Raw genomic sequence first — 21,076 nt, 5'->3', positions numbered from 1 at the left:
CACGGACCGTATTGATTTTAAAACTGGATCTGAATCGGCATTTGCCATGCCTTGCCGATACCCGTTTTTTGGCAAATATCGGCGGCACAACCCTAATCTCAAGTGTGAGTTGTGTGTTACAATGAGTTATGTCTTTCCTGTTATTTGCTGCCCTGGGTCAGTAACAATGTTGTGCAATATTGAATCTGCTCCTCTCTGACCTTCAGTGATTCTTTTTCTGCCATCTTATTTAGTGAATAACCCCATATCCTTTTGTAATCATCCATCCATCCATTTCTACTACTTGTCCCTTTCGGGGTCACGGGGGGTGCTGGAGCCTATCTCAGCTGTCACCCTGGACAAGTCGCCACCTCATCGCAGGGCCAACACAAACAGACAACATTCACACTCACATTCACACACTAGGGCCAATTAAGTGTTGCCAATCAACGTATCCTCAGGTGCGTGTCTTTGGCGGTGGAAGGAGGCCGGAGTAACCGGAGGTAATCTACGCATTCATTATTTTGGTTAATACTGTAAGTAATCCCACATGTTAAGAAACATAATTTGGAAACTATAGATCAGGGCTAATAACCTAAATAGTTTTGAGGCCATTTACAGAAAGCTTAGGACCGAAGGGGCCGGTCTTTTCTCTTCACTATTTTTCTTATTTCTTATATTCCTAAGAAACCTTTTTCCCTGCAATGGACATTGGATGTTTGTGTATTTTGTCAGCTTTAAATAAATTCTGGAAAAAATAGCCCTGTCTATATAACAGAAGCACTTTTTAAGGGCCTACTGCCAAATAGTTAGTCAGAGATCCTCTATACAACAGCGCTAGTGTTTTCAAGAATCTGCTGTAAAGATAAAGTCTCTTTAAAGTTATTTTAAGTGAACTCACGGGTTAGTTTGTTTCAGGTTTAGGGTTAGGGTTAGGGTAACCCTAACCCGAACCGGATGTGGCTCCAGTCCGCAGTAGAATAGCACAGCTATAGATGCTTCCTGTCATTCCCAGTCAAATATTAAAGTACATGTAAATCCTATTCCCAAATTTGCAAATAGAACTCTGTGCCATTTAGTTTATAATGCTAAGCGGTGAAACATTTTGATTATAACCAGACAGCAGCGGTTGGCCTTTTTTTCTGAATGTGTAAATGCACTCGGGAAATGGGGGAGCAAGTTTAAACCCTGACAAAGCAGTGACCTGGGAAGTTGTGTAGCCAGGGAGCTTTTGTGCTTGCAGACAAAGCTGTAGATGCGGGCTTAAGACGGGAGAGTCAGAGTAAGAAGCTGCTTCAATTTTGTGGGATATCCTCAGGCGCTTCTTGGTAGAAGTACATGGAGGACAGCATTTTGGAACACTCACAACTGGATAATTTTAATTGGCTAGAGGTCACAACTGGTTTATTATTCAGAAATGATCTGCTGGAAGGGATGTTACGATATGAAAATTGAAAATCATGGTTATTGGGACCAAAATGATTACAGTTATTATTATCACGGTATTACTGAAGGTATGGTTGGGCAATATAGACAACTGATTACCGCGATCATTTTAGTCCGAATGGCGGCAAACATTATATACTAAAAAATTGTAAAGTGCTTAAGGTTGCCTAAATGTTTTACGGCTAAATAACCAGTGCTTAGAACACTCAGATTATTCTTCTTGTAAGTAGTAACCTAGTGTGTTGTTTATTCTTATAAAATGATAATTTTGCTGTTACTATGTCAAAACATGTTTTGTGTGCGCGGCGATATATGGAGCTTCTATTCGCTCACTGCGGTGAAAGCCGCTGGTTGTTAAATTTAAAACTACTTTAAAGTCACCCAGCCACAATACTACATAGAGGCACTTTTAAACCAAGTGGCAGCTAAACATTTGACAAATGTAGCAAGCAGCAGGGAGGAGCTATCGTTAGCTGCTGTGCTAAGTCGCTAACAGAAGTAACAACATAAACAGATGAGATTAGTGATAAAGTCGCTACAAGGAGAGATTTAGGTTCTCAAGCAAATTGGTGTATGTTTAAATAAAGCTGTAGTCACTCACCAATAGCCAAAAGCGCATCATAGTGCGTCAAAGAAGCCTCCATAAACACACAAGTGGCGGGGGTGAGCCAAAGAGGATGCCCTGTGCTTTGCCCGTCAGGCGCAGAGAAGAGCAAACGGTCGTAACAAAGGCACATCAAAAGGCGGTGTGATCTCAAATATATACCGCTTTCTGAAATATAATACCGGTATACTGCCTAGCCCTAATTGAAAAAGACACATGTTCTATGTAGACTGTTAGCAGTACAATCAATGTCTGCCTGTGTATGAGTCTTTTGTGCATAATCTTATTTTTTCATGTTTGCACTTTACGATTGCGCTCTGCAATGGCATTTATTTAAAAGGCAACTACACTTTTTTGAAATGTTGCCTATCGTTCACAATCATTATGAAACACATAACGACCGATGGATTTTTTTAAAATGCATTCTAAATATTTGATCAATTTGATCAAAAGTCTGCTTACAATTGAGCCAATGGGAGAGATTCAATTCTGCCTATAGAACCCCAAAAAACCTCCAAACACCTCCATTAGGGTTTTATATACATGATGTAATAGGCACTTTTTGCACTTTCATTTGCTTATTTTCCTTCATCACTGATTTCTGCTCATTGTAGACTTCATGAGCGCCAACAAACATAATTAAATGTTCATATATTCCTCTTCTAGAAAAACGTCTCATAATCCTCGCAAATAAATTATATGGTGGTTCGGGGGTAACAAGCGCTTTAAGTGTCGTTCTCGCCAGTTCCAGGTCCTAAATGGTAGTGAGTGTCCCAACTTGTCGGATTATATTCTCAGCCATCTACTTTTCAGGTAAGAGGCACATGATAGGCATATGATCTATAATAAACTTACAGAGAGCAGAGAAGCGAGGAAACAGCAGACTACTCGATGACATACATAAACAAACATACAAAAAAACATAGAAACAAACGGAAGTTATTACGTCACCGCTATAAATGGTAAGCCTGTGTTAGCGCTTATAATAACAATATCAGCAATACTTGGTTAGTATTCAAGTCACAAAATTTTGATTAAGTAATTTTTGGTGCTTTTTGAATGGTTATTTATCTAATTTTATGGGCAAAATTGTGGCGCTCTGATTGGCTCGGCTGTAAGCTGTCTTTTATTAACGTTTATGTAATATTTACAATGCATTAAAAAAATATCTGTCCGTCATCATGTCTTTCATAATGCTTGTGAACGATAGGCAATATTCCCCCCCAAAAAGTGCAATTCCCCTTTAATTTAGCTCTTTATTTTTTGTACATGTTATTATATTAGTAATTATTTTAATAGTTTCATTTTGACTTGAAAGCCAAGTTCACATACAGTTTGTTTAAAATATAAAGTGTAACAGAAAATGTTTTAAATAACAGTAAAAAATCGTGAATAAAAACCATGATTTCAATATTGATGAAAATTATTGTGATTATTATTTTGGCCATAATCGTGCAGCCCTAACCTGGGCTGTGATCGATTACCATCCAGTGGTGATGTAACGTCACACTGTAATCACAATTCATTATGTACCTCGGTTCATTTTCCGGTGCAACAAAGAAAATGCCATAGGTACAACTGCTTTGCTTTTGTTTAAAACAAGGGTGCCCAAACGTTTTGCCTCCAAGGCCCAAAGTGAAAATGTGCTAATAGGTCACTAGCCAAACACAGAGATGATCAGTTTACAGCAGCACCATAAGTGAGGAGTTTAGCTCCATACTGTTATATACTTAAGGTAGTGGAGATTTTCATGTTAGATAGATGACAAACATAGTTTCCCTTGTGGACATTCCATCAATGATTTCACGTGAGTACAATCATTACCCTATTAAAGCTATATATTTGTATCTTGTCATTTAATATACATGTTTCACACTTAAACCTATCAAATGTATAAGGTCAAGCAGGGGTGTCCAATTGATAATGCACTGGCCACCCACGGAAAATGGATAGAGGAGCTAATGGCATGTCTCATGTAATAAAAAACTGAAATGTTAATATTAGTAATAAACAATGACACAAATATTTGTCTTCAAATACATGAAAAATATTTATTCAGCCTTTTAATGAGATTCTTCACATCCCAAAACTACACAGTGATCAGGCCCTGAAATATTGGACAGACTTTAAGCGTTTTTGATCACACAGAGATCTCCAAAACAGGGTGACACAGCTCAAGTTAGAAGAGCCACTAGCCAACATAGTTAACAATGTTAACGGCTTTCAGTCGGCTGCTTAGCAACTATGAGACGCAATTTGAACGAAACTCCCAGCCCGGGACCTACAGATTAGATTTCAAGAAACAGATGATCTGTGGAATGATGTGAGACAGTTGGTGCAGAATATGAGAATAATGGTGGGAACAGTAGAATAACTGAAATCATCTATGAGATGCAGGAAATACTATGATTAGATAATAAACAGTAGCTCTACAACAGTGCTTCAAAAATATTTTCTGTTACGGAACTCCTAGGAAGAAGAAAATATTGCGCCCCTCCCACCTTCTTTCTATTTTGACTATAAATAGTATAATTTGACTCTAAAATTGTTATAACTATACCTCTGCATAACATTGTAGGCTTATTAACAGTAAAGAAAACAACACATTGGTCTTTCCTTGTCTTCCACCATGGTTAAAGTTCATCATATTGTAGTACGGCAAAAAAAGCATGTTCCCCGAGTTCACACGTGCCCCTTCTGGCATCGCATCCAATGGGGGCCCGCCCCACTATTTGAGAATGACTGCTCTATAATCAAAGATAAAATTAAATGAACAGTTTGGCAAATTAAGAAAGGTATTTCTTGATAAAATAAAGAAGTTCAGCGATGAAATGAAGATTGTCAGAGAGCACACCACAGACTGGAGGTGAAGGTCCTACAGGAGAACCCCACAGCAGTGAGACAGGAGTTGAAGGTCCTGTAAGAGCAAAATTCAGCATTGCGCCAACAGTTCCAACAAGATAACATCGATCTAGAGAATATCAAAGAGGAGAGATTAGTATACACGACAGAATGATATCATCACCGTACTGTGCATCACTCCAAGATCCTATACCACAGTAGTTGACTACAGAGGAGAACCAGATGAAATTGAACAATTAGCATTTAAATAATAAGCATTCAGATCTGCACAAGGAGTTATAAAAACTAACAGGTAAAAATATAGTCGTTACACCTGTCCTGCTGTTCGTTCTGGTGCAGACTGTAGTTGAGGAGCACAGGGAAGACGTTCCCTTCAGGGTGGATGCCATTTCATTGCCTTTTAATTAATATTTTAACCTTGTAAAATTGTTCTTTGACGTTGAGTGTTTATTAAACTGTAAGATTTTCTGTTAAAATAAAGCCAATTTTGACATTTTTCGTAGTTTCCTTTAGTTGGAAAAGTATCTATATACATTTTGGTACCGGTAATAAATTATTGGTATTTGAACAACCCTAGTTTAGAGGTAACATGACCCTACAAAGCAGCCATTGAGGTCTTAAGAGGCACATAGAAAAAAAACCCCCACTTTTTTCTAAATAAATATAATACATTAATATTCTTCTGTAGAAGTTATTCTTGTGTAAATTACACAAGAATGTAACATTTAGTAACATGATATTAACCTATTACATGCAAAGTGAGAACTAGCAAGCTTTTATTGGTTATAATATTGATGATCATGACTTACAGTTTAGGAACATTTTAAATTAAAAATCTCAACAAATGTAAGGTTTCAAAAACATGATGATCAAACTAAGAAGAAACAAAGGTTTGACATATCTCACTCTGCATTTAATGAGTTAATATCACATATTAGTTTCACATTTGAAGTTAATTGCTGACATGAATGGACTTTTACACCATAAAGGCATTCATTTCAATTGAACAAATAATAGCGCTAACATGATAGGAGATGTTAGTTAATACCTGTTGTATTCAGATAACTTGCTAGCATTACTGCTGCTGGGATTACAAACCCCGTTTCCATATGAGTTTGGAAATTGTGTTAGATGTAAATATAAACGAAATACAATCATTTGCAAATCATTTTCAACCCATATTCAATTGAATGCACTACAAAGACAAGATATTTGATGTTTAACTCATAAACTTAATTTTTTTTTTTGCAAATAATAATTTCCTTAGAATTTCATGGCTGCAACACGTGCCAAAGTAGTTGGGAAAGGGCATGTTCACCACTGTGTTACATCACCTTTTCTTTTAACAACATTTAATAAACGTTTGGGAACTGAGTAAACTAATTATTGAAGCTCTGAACTTGTTGCTCATCCTTCTTGTATTCGGTTCTTGCATACGTTATTACATTATATATACTTACAGTGTGTATATAAAACGTTGATTGAGCTGTTTGGTTATTTTTTAGAATGCTGAATAGGCAAAAAAGCGCGACTCCAATTGACTTCGTTGTGAGCAGGCTTGTGCTAACTTTTGTTTATTAGTTAGAATGGTTAAAAAAAGAAAAACAAAATGCGTTCTCGTCTGATATAGGGATTGTGAAGGATAGACAACATTTCGAGAAAAGTTACACTTCACTCAATCTCTTCCATTTAGGAATTTGGTACACCTTTGTACCATTTCTAATGTTTCGCCCTAAAAAATCTGATTACGAATATATGTACTGTTACACCCCTAAACTATGAGTACACGTACTGTCACACCCCTAAACAACATATTTTCCGACTAATGTACCTAAGTTGTGTGGTCGATTTGCATCTCGGTATTAACAATTGTCTTTTGTCTAAGATGTCCTCAAGGCATTCTCAAGTAACTTTTAGTTTAAAGCTGTCTACTCGTGATTGTATCACTCAGAACATAAGTTGATACCAGGTCGGAACAGAGCTTAGTCATAGCCATGGATCAGATCAGTCTGCTGCTGATTGTCTGACAACTTATAATAAGCCCGTCATTAGTTTCAGACACCACATGAATCTTCAAATAGCAAGACTGGATGGAAAGACAAATCCCTTCATTGCAAGGATAATACATTAAGGACATTTGTATGGATGTATGCCCTGTTTTGAAAGGCTTACTTACTCCAAATGGATGTCACATATGTTTCATGTATTTGTTGTTTTGTATTAACATTTTGGCCAATCAACACGTTTCCTGAATTATCTTATAGTTGGTGCAAACCTTTTTATACAAAACTTAAAACCCCTGCCTTTTGTTTTATTCTTGACATGCTTACTAGTAATGTATGGAGTCATGTGACAGCTAGATCAGTGCACAAAAATGAGTTCCCCACACAGGTCAGCACGTCTGCAGCTTTTTTTACGGAATTTCCTGCTCAATGCCAGATAAAGACAGGAAGCTAATTTCACACTAATTCAAGATCTTATTATTAATGGTACCATGGTAAATGTAAACCTGAAGCCCCATTTTTAGCCACTCATCTCTAGATTAATTTATGCTTGGCGAGTAGTTGTTGCGACCTTTAACAAAAGCAGAGAAAGGAACAAGCATTGGCATTGATACCGGCGGCTTTGTCAATATACTTGAGGCGGATTGAGGTGTCCCCTTCCAGCACATTCTTGCTCCTTTAAACTCTCCTCATGAGGGCTGAAACCCATTATTGGTTTGGCTCTATGGCTATAAACTTGTCATTACAATATTTTTGTAAGAAGCTGACATGTAGAGACAAAGTAGGTAAAAGTTTTGCCGTGCCCTGATTATCTCCATATGAACAGCTCAGTTTCTAATAATGGTGTCTACTTACAACATAATGCTGTTAACATTGTCTCACTATAGGGCTTGAAAGTGTGACGTAGTAAATGCAATGCATTGTGGATCTTGCGGGCCTATGAATAGCTTATTTACATGGCTGAAAGCAAGACTCTGTGCTAAAGTTTTGTTCTTTAACAAGTTTACAACATGGCGCGCACATGCGGCATCATTAACTGCCACAATCGTCTTGACCGCTTCAGGAAAAATAAAAGATTTTGTGAGATTTTTCCTTATTTTCAGTGTGAAAGCAAAGCCAAGGAACTCAAGATAGAGAGCTAATATAGAGAAAGTCAAAAGCCTTGATAGCAACCGTTAGTCGATCAAATTTTACTTTTAAAGCCATCACCTTGTACATGTTGGTTTATTCATGGCATTTTCACCCAGGTAAGATTGTATCAAAGCATGTTTAATTTAGTTTCACAGGTACTTTGGTATTTAGTAGGCTGTTAGCAATAGCTAAGCGAGCTGCGAGCTGCAAACAATGTACAGAATTTTGGAAAAAAGCATTTTGTCTGTCTACTTGTTGCCACGGGTAAGCACAAAAATAAATTACAATTATTGTCAGAGGAGTAGCACAGTGATCAAAAGTATTTAAAGGGGAATATTATTACATTTTCAGAAGGGTTAAAACCAATAAAAATCAGTTCCCAGTGGCTTGTTTTATTTTTTGAAATTTTTTTCAAAATTTTACCCATCCAGGAATATCCCTAAAAAAAGCTTTAAAGTGCCAGATTTTCGCTATCTGTGAAGCCATCGTCCATTTTCCTGTGACGTCATCCAGTGATGCCAATACGGATAGCACAGCAAGATATAGCGACATTAGCTCGGATTCAGACCCGGATTTCAGCGGCTTAAGCGATTCAACAGATTACGCATGTATTGAAACGGATGGTTGGAGTATGGAGGCAGATAGCGAAAACGAAATTGAAGAAGAAACTGAAGCTATTGAGCGAATAGCTATTGACGCTATTCGGGCATGTCTGCCTTAGCATCGCCGGTAAAATGTGCAGACCAACGATCGGAAGTTTCGCATCTTGTGACACTGGATCAACTTGGTGTTTGTTTGGCATTAAATGTGGGTGGAGGGAAACGCGGCATGTAAATATAGTTTGAAATGTACATACAGCTAGCCTAACTAGCATGTTAGCATCGATTAGCTGGCACTCATGCCGCGACCAAATACCGTATGTCTGATTAGCACATAAGTCAACAACATCAACAAAACTCACCTTTGTGATTTAGTTGACTTTATCGTTGGAAATGCATCGGCAGGTTATCCATACATCTCTGTGCCATGTCTGCCTTAGCACCGCTGGTAAAATGTGCAGACACTCCTGCACATTCGATGGGGGTCTGTCGGCAGATTTCTTTGACTTTATCGTTGGAAATGCATTTGCTTTGAGTGTCGCAGGATATCCACACAATCTTGCCATCTCTGTAGTAGCATAACTTTCTTCGGTAACGTGTGCAGAACAAACGACTGACCATTTCGTCGGCTTTCCCCACACCCTCGTATTTTTTAACAAATTTCGTCCAATTTCTTGCCACTTTCGCATCTTTGGGCCAGTGGTGCAACTTGAATCGCTCCCTGTTAGTGTTGTTAAACCCTCCGACAACACACCGACGAGGCATGATGTCTCCAAGGTTCCAGAAAATAGTCGAAAAAACGGAAAATAACAGAGCTGAGACGCGGTGTTCGTAATGTGTTTTAGAAACTGGCGGCTTTGTTACCTAGGTGACGTCACGTTCTGACGTCATCGCTCCGAGAGTGATAAATAGAAAGGCGTTTAATTTGCCAAAATTCACCCATTTAGAGTTCGGAAATCGGTTAAAAAAATATATGGTCTTTTTTCTGCAACATCAAGGTATATATTGACGCTTACATAGGTCTGGTGATAATGTTCCCCTTTAAAAGTAATAATGGTCCTATTTTTTCAGGGAAAACTGCTTATGAAATGAGGCAGGGCACCCTCACTTCATCTCGAATACATAACAATGTGCATTAGAAGACTTTGCATTTGGAAATTCTTTACCAGTGTAAAATAAAAAATGGATGGATATAAAACTGCTCAGTTTTAGACAAGTTTGGCTTTGACAATGGTGGCATCTTATTCTAACCTTTTGTCCATTGGACATGCTCATATGGATCAGTTCCATCAATTTTACCTTTTTTTTTTTCAAGGGAGCGAGCCTTTGGAATAGGGAATGGGCTCAAATATTGACACTGAATCAGTAATCTTACTGTTGATTTTAATCATATTCAGTAATTATATCCAACCTACTTAGAGTTTATCACCTTGCCAAACTATACTAAACAATGTATCCAGCTTTGTTATCTTCCCTAGGAATTGAGACACCACTTGCTACGTCACTGCATAGTTTACGGTCGGGCACGTAAGCTACTACATAGTTATATTTGAACGTTTATGCAACCGAGAGATGTCCAGACACCAATATTTTGGCACCAAAATGTATATCGTTATGTATTTCAATACTTTTTTCATATTTTTCAAAATAAAGGGGATCCCCAAAAAATTTAATTAACTCAATTTTAACACAAAATCTTATGATAAAACTTATGATTAAACATGTTTCTTACTGCACTCCAAGAACAATTTTAAAAAAGTGGGATTACAATTAAAAAGTGGATTAAACATGTTTTCTTATTGCACTCAAAGAACAGTTTACAATTATTTTACATATTACATACAGCCTTCCATATTTTAGAAAAGAATACAAACCTTTATTGGCATTGTATTAAATGCTGCATGATTTGTGGTTGCCAAATTTGAAAGGGGAACTGCACTTTTTGGGGATTTTGCCTGTCATTCACAATCATTATGAAAGACATATTATATTTCCATATTTTGATCATTTTAGGAATACGTGAACCATGCATTAAAAAACGCGTCACAACGTTTGCTTTTTTTCCAACAACATCACTAATTAAAACTCAGTGCAGACATTATGCGAGCCATCAAACATAATAAAACATTCCTTACCGTACATTGTCTGCTATTTAGGATGCTGACTGTTATAATCTTGTTATATTTCCGTTTAGATGAACAATGATTTATAATCCCCCAAATCCTTCGTGTCCTTTTTCGCTATTTACGGGTCTAAAAAAAGAATTGGAATATTTCACCATAAACACGTCAAATTCAGGAATAACTTGCTCAAAGTATAACGCGCACCTTGCTTTTCATGACAGTATGTCTGTGATGTGGGGACATTTAAAGTGGAGATGCATGTTTGAGATCTGGATGATACGGTCTGCTTGGTAAGTGTGTTCCCTAGCTGGCTGACAAAAGAGACGTTGTATTTTTTTTAATTTTAGGCGAAGTCCACCAACTAAACTTTGTGTTTATAGATGTAAGTTCACCATAGTCACAAAATAATGTTTATGAGAAAACTAGGTAGCTTTATTGTTGTTTTTCTGTTTGTTTTCACAGCTGCTATTTTAACTGTCCTTTGTTTACATAAAAATTGATAGTTTAATAAACTACTACTAAACACAATTAAAACATGTAAACTAAAATATTTTGGCCATATAGTCAGAAAAAATGGCATACAAAGACAGTTGATAGAAAACAAAATAGATGGAAAGAGAATAAGAGGGGGGGCCCAGAGCAACGTGGACCGCCAACATCAAAGACTAGACCAAACTTAACTGCTGTAAATGGGTCAGAATGACACAAGATCAAGAGGAATGGCGATCTATTGTATTCAACCTGCATTCTGTGGTTGAAACATGATTTTGTTTTGATCAGCATTTGCCTGTCCTTGGATTTAAATAAACAAAAGTTTAATAGTTTTATTTTAGTAGCAGCCTAATTAGCACCACAATTAACACAATAGGTATTTATTAATGAAGTAATCATCTTGTGCTTATTGTTTGCACATGTTTCCATTGCACATCAAATCTGATTTTTTTTTGCCCTCAAGTGACACAGATCTGATTTTTTTTTTTTTTGCCAGTCTAAATATTCCAAAGTGCTTCAAATCTGATCTTTTGGCATCAGATTCAAGCCACATCAGGAGGTAGGAATTGGAAACAGATTGGAATATGATCTTTTCAAATGTGACTTCAGTCAAAACGCAATGCGAACTAAAAGTGACCTGTATGTGAGTTTTTCGTCAGCTATGGGCGAGTTACGTCACTCGTGTGTGCCGGGAAAGACGCAGTTGCCAGCGAAAGTGACACATCCGATTTTAGTGAGCGAAGTCTATTTAAGACTACCAAAATTTGGGTGCATCACTTGTTAAAAGTGCACAAACAATAGACTAAATGTAATCTATGAATATGTATTTTGATTCCGCAGAAATAGGGATTGTTGAAGGACCGGAATTGACGCTGTGTCACATTTTCTCACATGTGAGTTAAAAATAAAGCTCCCGTAGAACCACGTTGATATCCGTGTCTCCTCTACTTAACTCCCATATATATTAACACTATTTCATATATTATATTACTTTGATTTATTTTCATGTGAAAAAGCCAATATTTTTTAGGTGTGGCGACTTATATTTTATTTTGTAGTAGTAGCAGCGACTTACTCCTGGTCAACTTTATCCCTTCATTTTATAGCACTGCGCATGCAAGTGACATCCAGGCCACATAAAGGCCACATTGGGGCAACATGCGCGTTTACACTGGAGTCCAATGAGAAAAATCTCATTTCACGTGCAGTGTAAACAGTCAGCTAAAAAAAAAAAATCGATTTGCGTCACTTTGGCCTGCAGTGTAAACAAACTTTTGATTAAAATTGAATTAAAACAAATTAATTAATTTAAAAAATAAAAATATAAAATCAAGTTAAATTCAAAAGCCCATGGCTAAATTACAACCACCGGATAGCTACATGTGGTATAATCTGATTAGTTGACTAAGCATTAAGATAGTGAATTATTAGTTGGTATTAGGGTTGTCCCGATACCAATAATTTGGTACCGATACTTTTCCAAATTAAAGGAACGACAAAGAAAATGTCAATTTTGGCATTATTTTAACAGAAAATCTCACAAAACAATACATATGTTTCCTATTGCACTCAAAGAACAATTTTAGAAGGTTAAAATATAGCACAAATATAGGCGCTTTGGGCTTTTTTTGTAACACTCAAAGAGCAATTTACAATTTTTCATAATGTATTAGATTAGAATATAATAAAAAAAATCTTTATCACATATTAGATTATTCATGATTTATTGTTGCCAATCCTAGTCTGTGCTTTAAGAAAAATACAATTATTATTAAGTACTAAAAATAAAACTGTGGATAAATGTACGCAGATAAGCCATCTAGCAGGTAAAACACAAATTGTTAAAGATAAAACGCAAATTGTAGCAATTTGTTATCAAATTCAGTCATTTTACTTGCACTAGTTGATGTTAGATCGGCGGTCTTAACTCCGCTAATATTAGGCATCAATCCAAGCAGTCCATGTGCGCGTCCATGTATCTACATGTGCACAGCATATGTATTTGTTAACTTATAAGTGTAGTGTATATGCGTTTAAGAGAATGGCAACGTGTTGTCTGAGTGACGTCAGTGAGCGAGTGGTCGAGTAAAGAGAGGGAGAGGTAGCGCATGCACTGCGCAGTAGAAAAAAGTGGAGCTTAGTTAAAGTACCAATGATTGTCACACACACACTAGGTGTGGCGACATTTTTCCTCTGCATTTGACCAATCCCCTTGTTCACCCCCTGGGAGGTGAGGGGAGCTGTGGGCAGCAGCGGTGCCGCGCCCGGGAATCATTTCTGGTGATTTAACCCCAATTCCAACCCTTGATGCTGAGTGCCAAGCAGGGAGGTAATGGGTCCCATTTTTGTAGTCTTTGGTATTACTCGGCCGGGGTTTGAACTCCCAACCTACCGATCTCAGGGCGGACAGTCTAACCACTAGGCCACTGAGTGGGTACCAGGCCCATTGTAAAGTGAAGGGTTAACCCGACAAAAACATCGACCCTGAAGGGAACGTCTGACCTGTGCTCCTTGACGACGGTCTGCACAGGAGCAGAACAGCATTACAGGTGTAACGACTACATTATTACCTGTCACTATTTATAACTGTGTGCAGATCTGAATGTTCATTATTTAAATGTTTACTTCAGTTTGAAGCAAAAGTGGTAACACTAATCGCAACGTTTGGCGAGGCGTGTTTAAAAAGCAACACTTGAAGCACGGCACTTCCTTGTTTAAAGCGCCACCATAATCTTTAGTTATGAGGTCCAAATTCTTCCATATTGCGCTTCACGCACCCTCTTTATTAACCAGTGGAATTGTAATTTTTTTGTCATTCTTTCTCTCCAAGTTGTTATTCCTTGTCTTCACTTTGTGTGCGTTTTGACACACTCAACATCATGCGCCTCAGCTCTGTAGTCACCGCCGCAGATAAAAGAATGGTACCGATACTTTTCAAAGCCAGTATAGTACCGATTTCAATCAATTAGTATCGCTGTACTTTATTAGTACCGGTATACCGTACAACCCTAGTTGGTATGATGATTAGTTGACTAGTAGTCATTCAATGAAGCCCTAGTTTCTTGTAACATCTAAAAGGTTGAACCCGCGGAACGGACAGAAAGTGTGTGTGTAAAGTAAAATGTAAATTTGTGTTTTGCGCAGCTTTGACATGGAAGACCGGTAAAAAAACATCTGGATAGGGAAAGTGAACAAGAGGCACATTACCTCCTTCAGCTATGACTGGCATGGTGCCCTCGAGCAAGAGACTGCGGTTGGACCGTATGGCTGCTTGATGTCAATATGTGGGGGTTTGTAACCTTCCCCCCTCCTGCGGCTACTCCCAAAGGCTGTAAAGTAGAGACTAAAGCCCTCATCTCACATAGTGAAAGGATTCTTTGCAATATGCTGTGGAAATAATTGATTGAACTTCACCAAATACTATAGTCAAACTAAATGGTATTAAGAATGGGTTTGGCTCCTGCCTCCAACATTTCCGACAACTTTCACAAGTTTTATTTTAATATCTCCAAAGTTTAGTCTCAGGGGAGAGTCCCTTTGAGCCCTGCACAATCAAGGGCCCTTTAAAGCATCTAATATTTTGCTCGTAGCAAGATCCATTCATCCATCCGTTTTCTACCGCTTGTTGCTCTCAGGGTTTCGGAGGCTGCCGGAGCTTATCGCAGCTCCACTCGGGCGTAAGGCGGGGTACACCCTGGACAAGTTGCCAACTCATCACAGGGCCAACATTTGTTTGAATTTAATTTCAAAGTGACACATCTTAACAAATATGGAATGATGGCTTTTCCGAAGTTATCGTTAAAAAAGCTGTTAAGAAAACCCTTTTGAGATGGTGGCTTTAAAATCAAGTTGTTTTTTGTGGGCAGAATAATGACTTCAGTCATAAATCACTGACTGGATGCCAATTGTAAAATATTTTAGTCACTAAAGTTTTACAAAATATCTACCCACAGATGTAGACCACACTAGGAGAATAAAGGATAGAGAGAAAGAACTGGATGATTTGTTAACATTCTGGAACAAGAAATAGTCTAAGAAAATGATTTTGTGAGGCCAATTGCTGACTATTTATCTCCTTAAAATGACGCTTTGTTTCCTAAATCTTTACTGAGCTAAACTCAATCTTAACTCTGCTGGCAGCGCACAAATCTTTGTGATGACATGCTTATTAATGAAACCTTCACGTTTTAAAAAGCAGCACTGCAAAGTCTTCAGAAGTCAACAGGTTTGGCTCATGGGATTGTGCACCACAGGACGTGGAAATCCGGGGAAAATTACTCTGTAAATTGAGATTTGGAGGAATGTTATGGCTGTAGGGCTGCAGTAACACTCACTTGACTGTCAGCACTATCCTATGCATGTTAGAGCAAGAAGCACCTGATGTTAATTGACAGTCAGCCTTTGTGTTCACGTGTCATGTCACTTATTTCACCAAGTATGTTTGGTGCTGTATTTCACATACCAGTCATTTTATAGTCATACATTATGTGTTGAAATTTAAGTGTTAGCTTTTAGCATGTTTCCACAGTTTTACATTACAAACATTATTTGTAGTCTGAATTAATATGTACATAATTTATAGGCAAAATTCAATGTGTATCATTTAATCATTTACAAATGTTTTTTTTTTGTTTTTTTTTTTTTAATTTATTTTTTGTTTATTTATTTATTTATTTTTTTTAAATTTATACTACCATATTGTATATGCACCTTAGGAGGAGCTGCTCCAATTTCGTTGTTCTTTGAACCTGTTCATTGCAATAATGACAATAAAACTCTATTCTATTCTATTCTATCAGACCACAAGGCTCCAAGCAGCTATAAAAGCAAGCAAACGGTCAACAAGCATTTACACTATGGCCTCCTTTACGGCTCTGCTAAATAGTTTTAGAATTATCCTGAGTTCAAGAGAGTACAAAAATAATTTTTTGCGAGACATCATGACTTTAGATTTACTGCATTGACCACTAGGCTTTTCTATTTATACTCTCTTGCATGTGTTTGCGACATTTACGGCTCTTAATTACCAGTATGTCTGGAAGAATGTATGGTAGTGGCATTATTATTGGATGATTGAGGTTTGAAAGGTGGGTTACTGTGTGTAGTGGTTGTGCAGGCTGGTGGACAAGGGGGTGGTCAGAGGACAGGACCTTTCTCAGATGAGTGGCTGTTAACCCCTGACCTTGCAGGTTAAGCCTGCAGGGTGGTGGTGGTGGTCGAGGCGGAAGGCATGCAGGCCGTGGGTGGGTGGGGGGCTTCACCCTGATGTCTGTCTGGTTCAGGGGCAAATGATGGCAGGCAGAGGGGCCGGCGAGGTGTCTAATCTGTTTTTTGTCTGTAAGGCGTTTTCACCTCCCCCACCATCCTTCCTCTGAGACCAGTGTTTAAGAGGCAGGACAATGTCAAAGGGAAGTGACTTATTTTATGAGCCATTTAAAGGGGATGGTGGTCTCCCCACAAAGCAAAGCCAGAGAAGTAGTGGAGTGTTGATGAATGCCATGACACACAGTCACATGTTTGTTTACAAGGTGCTGTTCCCTTGTTTTGACCACCATAAATGGCTGTTTTCTCCTTCACAGTTACAGCCTGACGTTGCGTCTTTTTGGATTTGCACAGTCAAGAGGCCTCTTAAAGAAACATCAAGTTCTCTCATCAGACAAAGACTACATTTATGTCAGTTACTACAGGGAATTGAATGGTCAAGGTAGCGGTGAATAAGTAAGACTAAAGCACAAAGTTGAGCATAATGCTGACTTCCATTGGCTCTCACTTTGTTGTGCCTCAGTCTGGAGTATGTTCTACCAGGAAGCCAAGAAATTGGCCTCTTAAGTATGCATGAGCTAAGAATCTCGAGGTTTCAGAGTGTATTCAAGCTAACAATACGACATTTGTATAGACATTCCTGTGAAATATCGGCCATCTCACTTTTATTTGTGTACTTTGGTAAGTAGGGCTATTTTCCATGTGGATATAGCTCTTTTGATTGTACTGCTGTGCCGTGTGGCCTCTGCAGGAGGGTGGAGGGCCTGGATGGCAGTTAGACCTAAGAGTTCAGAGTGTGTGTGTACCCTGTGCTCCCAGTGCCTCCAATCATACCGGTACAAAGACCCATGTGTTGAGCAGTGATGTGATGTGTGAATATGTTTTAGTTGGGGCTGCCAACTCTGCTTGTGCATTTCAATGTGTGTACAGGAGGGGGTCTGCTGGGGTGGACAAGGGCTGGAGACTGATGAGTTGGGGAAAAGACTATGAGAGAAGTCATTTGAGGCCTATATGGACTTGATCCCAGACAGAGTTCAGTTTATGACGCCAGGGTGTATCCTTCTGTTAGACACTACCTTTTAAAGGCCTACTGAAATGAGATTTTCTTATTTAAACGGGGATAGCAGGTACATTCTATGTGTCATACTTGATCATTTCGCAATATAGCCATAATTTTGCTGAAAGGATTTAGTAGAGAACATCCACAATAAAGTTAGCAACTTTAGGTGCTAAGAGAAATGCCCTGCCTCTACCGGAAGTCGCAGACGATGACGTCACCCATGTGATGGCTCCTCACATATTCACATTGTTTTACTGCTATTTTGACCGAGAAAATGACAATTACCCCATTAATTTGAGCGAGGATGAAAGATTTGTGTTTGAGGATTTTGATAGCGACGGACTAGAAAAAAAAAACAATAATAAAAAAAGAACAAACACGATTGCGTTGGGACGGATTCAGATGTTTTTAGACACATTCACTAGATAATTCTGGGAAATCCCTTATCTCTCTATTGTGTTGCTAGTGTTTTAGTGAGTTAAATAGTACCTGATAGTCCGAAAGGTGTCTCCACGGGTGTCTTGACGCGCAGTGTCTCAGGGGAGTCGACGGCACAAGTTCAGCTTTTCTCCGGTAAGAACTGACTTTTTAACCACAATTTTCTCACCGAAACCTGCTGGTTGACATTTTGTAGGGATCCATGTTGGCTTGACCGCGCTCTGATCCATAGGAAAGTTTCACCTCCAGGAATTTTAAACAAGGAATCACCGTGTGTTTTTGTGGCTAAAGCTTCCCAACTCCATCTTTCTATTGTGACTTCTCCAATATTAATTGAACAAATTGCAAAAGATTCAGCAACACAGATGTCCAAAATACTGTATAATTATGCCGTTAAAGCAGACGACTTTTAACTGTGTGTGTGCGCATCGCCCATACTTCTTAAAAACCTGTGACGTCTTGCGTACACGTAATCATTACACAACATTTCGAAGACGAAACTCCCGGGAAATTTAAAATTGTAATTTAGTAAACTAAAAAGGCTGTATTGGCATGTGTTGCAATGTTAATATTTCATCATTGATATTAAACTATCAAACTGCGTGGTGGGTAGTTGTGGGTTTCAGTAGGCCTTTAAACCATTGTCTGTGAGTCACTTCTGACTCGATTTTACTACTTTGTACTAGTACTTATTCCTATTATTACATTTCTTATTTTCAGTATTTTTAATTTAAAACATTTTTTTTTAAGACTGTAAACTTTTCTCACTTCTGGGTTAAAACAGATCTAAGGAAGCCACAACAAGCAGGCAGAAAAGCTGGATGCAGTTCCAGAGCCGTGTGTTGCACACCACTGAGTGAGATTAATAGACAGTTCAATTTAGTTAACACTTACAGTATGACTTGCTCAATGGGGAATAGCAAGAATTTGAAATAAGATGATTTAATTACTGTGCAATTGCAAAGCTCTCAATATGTTTTTTTTTTTGGAATGAAAGCTCTTACCCTTTACATGTGAGTTATGCAAGTTGCAAGACCCTGTGCACACACAACTCCAGTTGCGGAAAACTAACCAGTGTTGTTGCATACCTGCGTGAAAGAAGCCCTGTGTTCTCCAAAAGGCCAGCAGCCACAATTTCAAACAAAACATCATAACAGCTGCAACTTTGCATTATTTTTTCCCTTGCTGCTTTTTCGTAATTATTGTCAAAATGTACACGTGACAGTTTCTGATGTGTCAAAGCTACACGTGTTTTATGAGAAGTGAATGATTTGCGGAGTAGTCAATAGACTCGATTGACATTGGCAGTTGTTCCCCAGATACGTGTTTGCAAGATCACTTCAAAAATAGCAATAACATTTGCTTCCTTCCTTGATGCTAATACTTGATTCACCATGGAATTTATAATCCTTGGTGATTTGTGGGTTTAGGTGAAGAGTGACAATTTGAAGTTAATTTGCATCAACATGCACTTAGCTGGACTCCATTACCGTACATAGCTAATCCTCTCACCTTTCAATCATGGCTGGATTCTCATATTTTATGAGTTAAGTGTTGCACCTAATATCTAGTTGATGGGGTTTTTGCATGGTATTTTTAATGAACAAATTGCAATGTTCCTTATGCATTCCTTTTTTGAACTGACACAAATAAGTTTGGTCGTAGCTGTTCGTTGGCGGTATGTATAGTGACTCTTCTCAGAGTACTCATGTGATATGCATTAAAAGTGAAAGACAGGAACTTTGAAGTTGTTTTACATCATGGATTTACTCGGTAATCAAAAACAAACTGTCATGCCATTAAATGCACACGTCATGGCAAGTTACTGTATGTACATTTGATGAGGTCATGTAGAACCTTGCAACCCACCATTAAACACTGAAATACTGCAAGGTAATTTATTTTCTAAAACATGATTGCCTAAGAAGTTTTGCCTGGTTAGTGCCTTCAATGCCACGTGTTGCTTTGATATGAAATTGAGACATTTATCTTGAAGAATAAATAAATAAAAACACCCATCTGTTCTTTTGAGACCAAAGTGTGTGAGTATTTTGCTGATTCAATAATAGTGTGATGCATGGTCTTGTTCTTACGTACTTCCTTTCTCATCTCTTTCAGCAGCGTCCCTCAAAGTTTGTCCGCAGGGTTACTCCTGCTGCACGGTGGAGATGGAGGAGAAGCTGAGCCAGCAGAGTCACTATGAGATCAAAGCTCCTGTCTCCAGGCTTAGCACCAATCTACAGTCCACCTTCCGACAGAGGCACGGTCACTTTGACAGTAAGCAAACACACTTACGCAGAGGATCACACGGAAACACCAGCCGCCTTTCAAGCTACATTTGCCACAGAGTGCGCCTATATTTACAACAGTAGCGCACATGTTGCTTGATTTTTGACAGACGTTCCCACCTGCCAGGACATTGCCCTGAGTGGAGACAGTCAGTCTATGACCACTGGCCTGTCCACCTGTCTCTCAACATCTAAGTTCGCTCCCTCAGCGGCCCCCTCTACTGGCTTTCCTTCTCTAGAGGGACACACATGCTCACGGGCGGACCACACACATCAACCCATGCAGTCTTCCCTGTGCTTCCTGTTCCTGTGTGTGTGAGCACATGTGTGTATATGCTTGCAAATAGTGGGATCATATTTCAGTTGTAGAGGGCGGAAGCACATGGGAACACGCAACATTGCTGAATCACAGAGGAAGTAGGGTCGCTTTTTGACTGCTTAGCCACTGAACGACTGCTGGGATTCTGATGGACAGAGACCTTGGTGATATTGAAGAACGGGCAGTCGTTTAAGCAAAGCATAGAGAAAGTGTTGAATTTCAAATGTGATGGATGGATGGGATGGGATGGGATGAAACTGGTCATGTTGAAATATAGGTGTAGCAGGTATGTCTGTGTTGTTATGTCTGTCGTATGTGTGCGCCTGTGTATAAGCGGGTCACAGACCTTTACATCTTTCGTGTCTGTGAAAGAGAGCAAAGGATTGTCAGTAACAGGGTGCGTGTGTATTGCAGCCAGATGTGAACAGGAATGTGACGTGTCGGAATGCAGTGGCAGCTCGCTACGTCCC

General features: G+C 38.6%; 1 protein-coding gene across 3 annotated transcripts in view; it reads left to right on the top strand.

Moving 5' to 3' along the window:
* Nucleotides 1–21,076, top strand: part of gpc4 (glypican 4) — a 71,525-nt gene that overhangs the window by 23,905 nt on the left and 26,544 nt on the right. For 2 of the 3 annotated variants that reach the window (XM_061901677.1, XM_061901678.1), the window contains exon 2: nt 20,118–20,276. In XM_061901677.1, coding sequence (XP_061757661.1) covers nt 20,118–20,276 — 159 coding nt within the window. The remainder of the gene's footprint in view (nt 1–20,117; nt 20,277–21,076) is intronic. The other variant, XM_061901680.1, reaches the window with a different exon arrangement.

The sequence above is a fragment of the Nerophis ophidion genome, linkage group LG05 (genome assembly GCF_033978795.1).
Source record: "Nerophis ophidion isolate RoL-2023_Sa linkage group LG05, RoL_Noph_v1.0, whole genome shotgun sequence".
In the NCBI taxonomy this organism is placed as follows: Eukaryota; Metazoa; Chordata; class Actinopteri; order Syngnathiformes; family Syngnathidae; genus Nerophis; species Nerophis ophidion.
The sequence above is the reverse complement of the archived record's forward strand: the minus strand, read 5'-3'. Positions and strand labels throughout refer to the sequence as shown.